Source organism: Otolemur garnettii, unplaced genomic scaffold (assembly GCF_000181295.1).
Source record: "Otolemur garnettii isolate 467f Iridium unplaced genomic scaffold, OtoGar3 scaffold00048, whole genome shotgun sequence".
Taxonomy (NCBI): Eukaryota; Metazoa; Chordata; class Mammalia; order Primates; family Galagidae; genus Otolemur; species Otolemur garnettii.
The window spans coordinates 4,367,706-4,379,367 of record NW_003852443.1 but is presented as its reverse complement, the minus strand read 5'-3'; the positions used below and the strand labels follow the sequence as shown (position 1 = coordinate 4,379,367).

General features: G+C 35.3%; 1 protein-coding gene across 2 annotated transcripts in view; it reads right to left on the bottom strand.

Moving 5' to 3' along the window:
- Positions 1 to 321: 321 nt before the first annotated feature.
- The window catches only part of PDE1A (phosphodiesterase 1A), a 346,207-nt gene continuing 334,866 nt past the window's right edge, over positions 322 to 11,662 (bottom strand). The window contains exons 14-15 of one of the 2 annotated variants that reach the window (XM_003791459.2): positions 4,342 to 4,458; positions 322 to 739 (exon numbers count right to left, since the gene is read on the bottom strand). In XM_003791459.2, the coding sequence (XP_003791507.1) occupies positions 4,385 to 4,458 (74 nt within the window). In that variant the 3' untranslated portion in view covers positions 322 to 739; positions 4,342 to 4,384. The remainder of the gene's footprint in view (positions 740 to 4,341; positions 4,459 to 11,662) is intronic. The other variant, XM_003791460.1, reaches the window with a different exon arrangement.

The following is an 11,662-nucleotide window of genomic DNA, read 5'->3' as shown; positions in this document are numbered from 1 at the left end:
ATGGGCTGGAGATGCTGCGCGGCCTGTGTTGTGACCACACCCAGCCCATGGAAGTGTCCATTAGTGTCTTAAACCCAGGATAGATAGATGCAGGTTGGTCTGCTGGAGAGGTTTCACCGCTGTTTCCCAGCATGAGAGTTACAATGAGGGGTTCATCAGGTCACTGTGCTGGGGCTGTGTTGTTCTCAGGTTGCCAGAGGCCTTCAACTAGAGCTCCTGAGCAGTCCCACTTCTCATTCTATTTGCATGCAATTAAAATAAGGACAATCTATAGAGCCTCTTTACTGCAAAAAATATATTTTCCATAATTTTCATTTTGTTTTCCTTTTATTTAAGACCTTAAAAAGTGTGTAGTTATAGCACTTTGTTTAAGACAATTCAAGAAAGTAAAAGTGAAAAAGGCTTCCTCTTCAGCACACGTACTGCACAGTAACTGTGATTGGCTCAAAGTGAGAAAGATTTGAAATTGTCTGACTTTTGTCCTAAAATTTTTTCTGGCTTGATTGAAGAAGGCCAAATTGCAGAGGAAAAAACAATGGCAGAAGCACTGGCCAAAAAGTCTTCACAGTAACTTGGTTGTATTTTTTTGGCCAGAGTTACTAACTCAAAATTTGTGTTCTTCCTAATTTCTTAGGTAGACGTCCATAAAAATGGCCTGATCCGACTGTATGTCCGAAAAGGAGATAGAGCTTGATGGAAAGTTTTAGATTTAGGATATTTTTGTGCTGTCTTCATTATCCTGAAAAACATCCAAATGAAAATGAAGATCAGAGAAGAAGGGGCAGAGGAGATAGGGAGTCAAAGGGCTTGGGCAGATGCTGATCAAATGACACAAAACTTCAGTGACACAGGAGAAACAAGTCCAAGAGATCTATTGTACAACATGGTGACTTATCCATAATAACAAAGTGTTATATTCCTGCTGCTAAGATGGTGGATTTAAAGGTTCTCATCATACAGAAAAGCAGATGAGTGTATGAGGTAATGCATATGTCAATTAGCTTGGTTTAGCCTTTCCACAATTTCAGTACATAGTACTGATAACATGCACAATTTTTATAACTGTGTATAAATACTGCAAATGGAAAAGAAAAGAGAAAAAGAAAGAAAAGGAAGGTTGTGATTTAGCCATCAATTAGTGTATGGCAATTTCACATTGGCCTTGATTTACCTGGTCAAGAATTAGGGATTTATTAGTTTATAATAGATAGTGGTTTTGCATCAGTTGGAATTCCTCTTCCCACTTGTACTCTGTGTATGTGTGTGTTTGGTTTAACCCCAGTGAAAACTTTAATTCTTTAGATCAGAAATCACAAACTCAAACAGCCATGTGGAGCTGGCAGGCAGTATAAATGAGTTCCTTGGGGCTGGTGTGTGTACACAGCTAGAATCATAGGGGCTGTGGTGAAGTAAAGTTATGTTCTTTGGTTCTGCCTAAAGATATTCAAAAGACATTTTAAATCAGCGTGAAAGTCAAACAAATCTAAGTACAGTCTAAATGCAGCCCCCACATCATCAGTTGTTGGCCTCGTGGTGGACAGTACACTCAGAATTGAAGAGCTGGCATTGGTATGAATAGGGACACTTTCCTCACAGTGAGGAACAGACCTGATCCTGGTTTGCTTTTGAAGTGCCAAAAGTCTCTAACATATCTTTTGAGGAAGACAATGTGGTAAATGACATGCCCTTACCTTTTTAAATAATGAAGCAGGATGGCATTGTACATCTAACCCAATCTCATTTACTTTAACAAAAAAAGATAATATAAGAATTTAAGGAAAGCAAAAGACTTTTGTTCACTAGAACTTCTTACAAATGACAAAATTATACAACAATGTGAAAAGTAGATTTCAAAGGCCTTTTTCTGTTACATATGATTTATGAGGCCTCAACATAGCACATATTTAATTAGGGCTCAATAGATCCTGAAAATCACCTCACAGTGGGGCCTACACACTGAGAAAAGAGCATGCAATGGCTTTTAGAAATATGCTAAGGCTGCCAGAAGATCTACAATTTCTGTGACTGTAGCAAAAACTTCTTTGTAGTCACAAAGAAGGTGTGGTGAGTTTGTAAACAGGGAGCCTGCAAGCCAAATTCAGCCCATGGACACATTTTTGTCTGGTCCAAACAGCGTTTCAAACAACTTTGAGCCAACATAAAAAAATTGACTTATTTTACATTAAAAAAAAAAAACCTCTCTTGGGGAGTTATGGCATATGGCACAACTCTTGGGAATGGGACACAATTATTAGAGGTGCAATGCTGACAAGTGCAATCAGTATAACCTAATTCTTTGTACCTTCAATGAATCTGAAACAATAGCAAAAAGAAAAAAATCCTCTCTTAATCACTGCAAATACCTGGAAACAGTGGGCACTCACTTCTTTCATGGTGCAAATCTTCCCGAGCCAAAAAGAGTGGCTGGCTACAGCCTTCAGGTTGTTGGGTGAGTCTCTGTTTCTGAGACTGATGGCTGCTCTTGTCTCCCCCACACCACACTTGAATCACAGTTGCCAATTGTTACACTCCTGTTGTTTTCAGATCCTGCCCACGTCCCTCCTTTAAAGCACCTTTCTGTCCCGTGAAGGCACCTGAACTTCACCTACAGAAGGAAAGCCCCGTTTCCTGCAACATCGTGTACCACACACAGGGCTTTCTCAAACTGAGAAGGAAGCTAAAGGGTTGAGTTGGTCTTGATAGAATGTGGCAAGCCATCTACTGGGGTTTGAATATCATGTTTAGTTTGACTGGGTCACAAACTTTTCCAGTGTTGGGGTCTTTTTAGTTGAAAAAAAAAGAAAAAGATACTTTATTAATGGCCTTATCTATCTATCCTTAGATATTTTCACATAACAAACAGTAATTTTTACAAATCTATTAATGATATGTGTTCCTTACACAAAAGTTTTTGAAAAAGATTCATACATATTCCAATCCATATCATGAATGGTTAGGATGTACTGATCCTAAAGGTTTTGTTTTTTCTTTGAAAGCACATATAGTTTATACTGCCTATGTCCTACAGGAAAGAATCTTGCTTAATTTTGTCTCATTTTTTTAATGATGCTTATTTGCCAATGCAACTTTTTGTTACTTAAAACACATTTATAAATATTCCACTGAATTAGTTTTCTCTAAAATATGTTTCAGGGGTTCTGTCATATATTATCATATATCACCCAAACTCTTTTCCAGAATGACTATGGGCTCTAAAGGTAATACATTTATCTTTAGATGCAGAGTAGGGAGAGAAATTTCTGTAGTTATTACGAGACAACATACTACAACGCAGTGGAAATGTTAAATACAGAGATGGGTTTCAGTTGCCGAACAGCCATTTTGTGTCTTGATTTCTTTCCAAGCTTTATTTATAAAATAGGAATCACACTCACTAAGTCTGGAATTGCTGAGAGGACTAGTTTACATGCAAGATGTTCAACACCATCTTTGACACTTTATAGTTGCTATTAACAAAACTATTATTATGAATAGAAGATAGTCTTACAAGTAACTGTTCTTGTTATTCAAAAACAGTGAGGAAGGAATCATCTTAAAAGCTAATCACAGTTTAACTCTCTTAAAGCAACATTTATGGGCTGGTGATGGCATCACAAAGGCTTCATATGGTACCCAAAGCATTTACCCCCACTACCTCCTCAACACCAAGACTCCTTATAATGCTTAGTTTTTGTTCTTTACATTTATTTAGGAAACATCAAGACATCTCCACTATAAATACACCTTTCCTTTCTATAACTGCCTGCACCTCCTTTGTACATGCAAGACAGAGGTTCTCAATCCTAGATGGCAGAAATGGTGACAGACAGGGTTATCAAAAGTTCACATTTCCAAGGCAGCACTCCCAGAGTTATAATAATTTCATAGATTGGAGACAAACCTTCAAGGCTGAATTTTTGAAAGAGAACCACTAATACTCATGTCCATAGATTTTAGGGAACATGATATTTGCTACTTAATATGCCCTTGCTTTGTTTTTATTCCTGGTATTTCTTATGTGAAATAAAAGAAGAAATCAGTCTAAAATATTCATATTTCCTACAGAAATGAGAATTAAAGCTCCCCCCGCATCATAGCTTATTAATTCTAAAGAACTAAAACTTTAGTCTCAGTGAGTATAATTTTTATTGATGAGTAAATTAAGAGTTCTTTGAAAGTTCAATATTTAAAGTTTACCTGTTAAGGTTTTACCTCAAAAGATTGAAGATATATTTTTTAAAGTATCCAGGAGAGCATTTAAATAAGATGACTTTGCTTCTAATAGCATGCTACAAACCATTTATTTTAGAAATAAGGTTTCTTGTCTAGAAAATAAATTACCTCTCATGTTTAAAATGACAGAAGCCATTAAGGTCTTTCCGACCTACGGACGTGTATCAGCATGTTTTTCTTCAGCATTTACTAAGTCTTCTGAGTTCTTAAGAAGATCTGGTTCACCTAAAAGAAAACCCAAGGAAACAAACACACGAAAACCAAAATAAGCCTTTGAAAAAAACCCAGTAAGGTTAGGAGATTTGAAGCAATTTGTAAAGTGTGGAATACTGGATTTTACAATGGATTTGTAGTATGTTTTCCCAAAGATAACAAACATTTTCTTTTCAGCCTGTGGATCAATAGAATATAACAAGTTGTCTTCCGGTGGTAATATACATTTTGGCAATTGCAACTTAATCTGAGAATACAAAAAGAGGTAAAACAGATAAAAAATGCTTAAATATCTATTAAATCACATCTAAAAATTAGGCATGTTTTCCCTGAATATTTTTAATTGAAACAAATTTCTTTTAACAAATTCCCTAATGATCAGTGTCTTTTGTCACACATTGGTTAGTTGCGATGAATTTAAAACAAATGAGTACAAGAAAATTGTAATGTTTAAGAAAAGACATAATCTATCAAAACCCATGAACTTTATAATCTGGGAGTCATTTAGCTTCTGTAGAAACTTCGAAGAAAAATAAAATGGTAGCATGAAAAATGTTATACAGAATCTATGAAAATAGAAAAATAAAGCTAAATGTACAGCTAAGAATCTTATTACATAAGAAACGAAGTAAACAAAATGGAAATTAATTTGGGGGGTTAGTTACTCAAAATACCTTGAAATTTTAGAAAATATTCATCTTTGATGGAATGTTCTTTCTGTGTGAAGTTTGATTGAAGATATTCTAACAAACTTTGCACTAATTAACTTGACATAATTTCTTTATTGTAGGTCTGTGTTAACTCAGTTGCAGTAGGTTTTTATGGAGGTTATATAATCAGAGAACATACAGAACTAACTGATAGGGTGTTATTACAAAGCAAATTTATGTTGCCTCCCACCGTCTCTTTAAAATATATTCAATGGGGGAAAATGTATCTTCTTTGCCAGGATCAAAATGTCACTTGATGCACATGAAACATTCGTGAGGCGTTTGTTCTCATAAATTACTTGAAGAAAACCCCTACACAGCCTTCTCGCCTTTGGACCATCTGTCACCATCTAGCTCTTCGGCTCTCTCCATTCTCAATATCCCCTTAACTTTGATCTCTCCAAGGGTCCTAGTGAAGCTCTCTTTCCTTGATTTGAGGTAAAGAAGGGAGTATCTATATACCTTTCCTAACCACAAAGATATCTTTAAAGATACTGAAGAGATCCTTTATTTTTTTTAAGAGATCCCTTTTCAGCCTCAGCAATCTGACCCTTTCATTTGTTTGTATTTGCTGCGAGTGTTAAGCATCCTATAACTGGCTTTGAATCCACTTTGAAATTCCTGTCTCATAAATCAGTTTGTTTTTTGACATTGTCATGTTAGAATCTTGGCTTAAACTTCCAATTTACTATCCCGTTACTTAAGACTAGATTAGAATAGAACAAAACAGTCTAGAATAGAGCAGAATAGAGTAAAAAATTAGACAAAATTAAAAGAAATAACAATACAAACTGTGATACATGTATACCATGAAATATGATTCAGCCATAAAAAGGTGGTGACTTTACATCTTCTGGATTAACCTGGATGGGGTTGAGGACCATTCTCCTTAGTAAAGTATCACAAGAATTGAAAGGTAAGTATCCAATGTACTCAATACTAATATGATACCAATATGTAAACAATTACATGCTGTTATGAGAGAAAAATATAGTTAAATTCAAGTGGGGGGAAAAGGAGGAGAGAGAGGAGAGGGGGAGGAGGAACGGGGATTACCACCTCTCACCTTATGAGCACCATGTAAGAGTATACATCACACCCCCGAGTGAACGGCTCAACTACAACTTGGATTTTACTTAACCAAAGCAAACAATGTAATCTAACCATTTGTACCCTCACATTAATCTGAAATAAGAAAAGAAAGGACTAGAAATAATTAACTAATTTCCCAGTTCTCAAAATTTTGGGGAGAAGTTCTTACGTGTAAAGGACTCTTAGGTCTACCTACCACTGAATGCTCTTATTTCTAGCGGGTAAAGAACTAACCAATAATAACAGGATAAAAGAAGAACAAAATAATCAAATGGTAACAGTGCAATAATTAATAAAACATTCCCAAATGATACTCAAATTACATCCAAGAGTAATTCTGTGTGTGCAATTAGAAAAGCAGCAATTAAAAACCATGACCAACACGAGATAGGAGTTTTGCAGCACTGAAAATGTGTCTTCTTTAGAAACTCAAATTTTGCTATTTTCAGGGATATCTAAACACTACCAGGCAATTTCATGGCAACCAGATACTAGTGTCTTCAGCAAATCCAAATCACATTACCTTTAGTTAACAAATCTTTAGTTGTAGAAATTTTTACTATGAACTTGTAAAAGGTTCCTTGTTATTAATGCTTAGTCTTCTATTAAAAAGTCATATTATTCTGATGTATCATTCTGCTATAACAAAGAAATAATTTCCATTGTTCAATCTATTAGTGATCATTTTAGATAACCTTCATGGACCAAGAATGGTCTATGTAAAAGATTTTGAGAAACATCAATATAGTCCAAGGTCCCAAACATCTTTGTATCACTGGCACCTCTTGTAGCCTGGTGAAACCTATAGCCTTCTTTTCTAAATAAAATTCATAAATAAAAAAAATAAATATGATTACAAAGGAATCTATTTATATTAAAATATAGTTCTCAACATATTTATGTAAGCTTATGCTAAAGAAATTCATATGTTTCTTTAGTAATACATTATGTAACAAGTCTTGCTATATTTCTGTATCTATTCAATTTTTTAAAATCATAATGATATCAAAAGATACTTAAAGATCTCTCCACTAAATAAATTGTTAATATGAAAATTTCTATTATTTCTGCTGATGAAAAACAAAAATATCACAAATTTTAAGGTGTATTTTTGCCTACAAATGAATGAAAAGCTAAATTTCAGTTAAAGTCTAGAAAGAAATTCCCTCTCCACGTATGCAGACCCTATCTATATAACCTTGAGTTAAAACTTTTCATCTAGTCTAACTTCATTTTCCAGGTAACAAGCCCAGAATACTCAAATGATTTCCTCTATTGCAGACCATAAATAGATAACCTGAAGTCAAAATAGTCGGCTTTTAATTCACTGGTACTTCAACAAGACAAATAAACAGACTTCAGTATTTTATTTTACTGAAGAGATCTGCAAGCTCTCACATATCAGAAGCTGCACCTTTGGAATGAATGCAAGGGGCCTGTTCAAAGCCAGTGCATATAAAATTGTTGGTGAGCCAAGAAAAAGGTAGTGAAAGTAAGAAACCTCCAAACCTCATCTCAGAGACCTTTAGGTGTTCATCTAAACCAATTTCAAAAGTACAAAATTAAAAATGATAATTTGTAAAATAGTGGAAATGCTGTGGTTTTGCTTATAGTCCTCATTCTGCAGGGGCCACAGAGGGGATAGCAGTCACAGGAGAGACAGACTTACCAAAGCAAATAGAAATTCTCTAACTTGTATTAATCCATGGTTTTTATACTGCAATTTGAGCTCACTTTTACTGTATTGGAATCACAGTGTGTTAAATTCATATGTTCTAAGTAACACTTGCAGGGAATAATATAGGGAACACTATGGAGTGGATATGAGAGATTCCAGTTCTCCAGTCATTGCCTTTTGATTATTTGAAAACTAATCAGTTAGGATGAACGGCCGTCAAACAAAATCCCCATCATTATTAATGATGAGAGAAATGCAAATCAAAACACCTAACTTCAGTAAGATTAGCCCACGTCACGAAGTCTCAAAACTGGATTGTCATAGATGTGGAGAGAACACTTTTGCACTGCTGATTGTTTGCAAACTAATACAACCTTTTAGAAGTATGGAGAATTCTAAAATTCAGCCTTCCATTTGGTCTTTCAATTCCATTACCAGGTATATACCCAGAAGAACAAAACTCATTTTACCACAAAGACATTTGCAGCAGAATATTTATTGCAGCTCAATTCATAATTGCCAAGTTGTGGAAGCAAGCCAAATGCCCATCATTCCTTGAATGGATCAACAAACTGTGGCGTATGTATACCATGGAGTACTATTCAGTCATAGGAAAAGTTGAAGACTCTATATCTTTATGTTTACCTGGATGGAGTTGAAACACATCCTTCTTAGTAAAATATCTCAAGAATAGGAAACAAAATCCAATGTACTCAATACTAATATGAAACCAATATGTAAACAATTGCACATCTACATGTACAATAAAACACAGTCTACTGAAGGGAGTGCAAAAGGAGGGGAGAGGTGAAAGAGTGGGAGGGCTACTGGAGGGAAGGGGGAGGGCAGTTGGTGGGATCTCACCTAATGTGCACAATGTGAGGGTGTTCAGCACACTCCCAGCATGAAGGGTGGAGCTCAGGGTGAAACGCTTAACTACAACTTGAACTTTACCAGGGAAGTAAGAACAATGTAACCTAAAAATTTGTACCCTCATATTAATTTAAAATAAAAAAATAAAAATTACATCTTCATATCCATAAAAAAAGACACTCTATCTGTTAGGATAAATTACTATATAATTGCATACTCAACACTTTGTAAACGCTGACTAGAGGGCTGGCACTATTCTATGTGCTTCATTCGTCTTCCCTGAATCTTCACTAAAATCCTATGAAGGGGAGTTTACCAATTGTGGAAACCAGGGCATAGTTAGAGAGTTGTCTGAGCAATGTCTTAATGCTAATAGCTAACTAGATGCCCAGGATAAAGTACAGCTTGAGTCATGCCAACCAGTAGTGGTCTCCTAGCTTCATCATTCCTGCCATGTCATCACGCTGCCCCCTATCTTCTACTTCTAATGTTTTTCTTTAAACTTTAAATCTGCTCCCTTAAAAAAATTAATTTTGTCCTAAAGAGTATTTTCCCCTCTGTGTTTTTGAATTTCTCTAATACATAAAGTCCATAATTAATAATCATTTCTTTTGTACATATAAAAACACAATAATTGATTTAATTTAATAGTTTATATTGCACTCACTATTTTTGACTTGCCTAACTATGCATGTGTGTAGGAAAATCATTACCATGATTTCCATCTTAGAGATCAGGAAACCATGATCAGAGAGATAACTAACTATTCCAAAGCAGCACAGCCTAGGGGACTCTGGGAGGAAGAACCCCAAGATACCTCAGAAAAATATTCCACTTAATTTTAGTTAATAGCAACAGCAAATAATGTTTGAAAAATACTCACCAAAAAATGTGTTTTCTTCAGTCTTTTCAACAGGAATACTAGTTCTGAGTAACACTGTATTTTTTATTTCTTCACGAAAAAGCGTTACCTTTGTTATATATAGTAGCATGTCCCAAAGCAGGCACATCGGTAGCTAGCTTCAGGTTTTTGGACCACTTATGAAATTTATGTTTCAAATAACTAGAATGAACAGATGATCAACGATTAAAGTTATAGTCAATGGAGAAATGTAATGTAGAAGAAAACGGTTTTGATTCTACCTGGTGTTTTGGTATCTGTATAATACAATTTGCCTTGTGGGTTAGAAATAGGAAATCTTTAAACACCAGGGAAATACTCTTCGTCTTTTTTATTCTTAAATTGAATGCTCTGGGGAAAAAAGAATTGTAAGTGTGTTTTCCGTCTTTTACTTTGCAGTGTGCATGAAGGGAGAAGAGATACAAAACTCCACCTAATTCCCAAATGCACTAGCTCTGATCCCGTAAGGTTAGAGGAAGTAATAAAGTGTTACCTAAGATACAAATCAAGAAATAGCTGAATTATGTCTTGGTCTTCCCCCAATTTTGAGAAAAGTACATGAATTCACAATACCAGACACATATGTTAGGCTGTAAATAAATGGGGAGTTTTAGAGGTAATCTAAGGAAAATGGAAGATTTTCATTCATGGATTAGCTTCCTCTTCCAATCAGTGAAATTACATTGAATTTGGTGGAGAGAGCACCATGGCATACAGCCAGAAATTTTAGTGTTTTATGTTTCACTGAAACTAAAGAGTTGAACAATGTGGGAAGTTGAACTGGCTCCTTGAAACAGTTCAGTCTAAAATTGGGCCTATGGGATGAAGATGTTTTGGTGGCAGACAGATAGGAATATGCTCTAAAAGAGGGGGTAAAGAGGTGAGGTGGAAGGGTCTGAACAAAGGCAATAGATGGGGAAGAATAAGATGTGCCGGGAAGAAGAGAAGCTCAATTGAGAAAACTTGACTGGAGCCCAGACCCACTCATGAAGCAATAATTATTCCATCATCATTCTTTTAGTTTTACTTTTTTATTTTGATAAATGGAAGGGGTACAAGTAGTTTTTTGATATATGGATGAATCGTATAGTGGTGAAGTCAGAGCTTTTAGTGTACCCATCACCCAAATAGTATGCAATTTTTGAACCTTCGCCATCCTCCCATCCTCCCCTTTCATCTGTAAAGCCCACTACACCGCTCTGTATGACCATGTGTACTGTGTTCTGCTTCTAATTATAAGTGAGTACATGTGGTATATGTTTGTTTGTTCCTGAGATACTTTAGTTAGCATGATGGCTTTCCAGTTCCATCCAAAGTGTTGCAAAAGATATCTGTCTTTTTTATGGTTAAGTGGTAATTCATGGTGTATGCATGCGTGTGTGTGTGTGTGTGTGTGTGCATGTTAAAGTATGTCTCACATTATCTTTATCCACTCATCAGCTGATGAGTACTTAGTTTCCAGTGTCTATTATACCATTTCACCTTTAATTATCTCCCTCTTATAAGTGAGAACATGTGGTGTTTTTTCCCATTCCTACGATATTTCACATAGGATAATTTTTTCCAATTCCATCCAAGTTGCTATGAAAGACATTATTTCATCATTTTCTCTGGATGAGTAGTACTCCATGGCATATATATACACATCATATTTTTCTTTATCACTTATGTTGATTGCATATCTTGTCATCTGTGCATTATATTGCAATAAACATCCAAATGCATGTCTTTTGATATAATGACTTCTTTTTGTTTTGTTTTTTATTTTTTAATAATAGTTATTCTGATGGGGATGAGGTGATATCTCATTGTGGTTTTAATTTGCAATTCCCTGATGATGAGTGATATTTGTTGTCCAATTGTATATCTTCTTTTGAAAACTGTCATGTCTTTTGTTTACTTTGTAATTGGAGTTATTTGTTCTTTTCTTGCTAATTTGAGTAGATTCTGAGTATTAGTCCC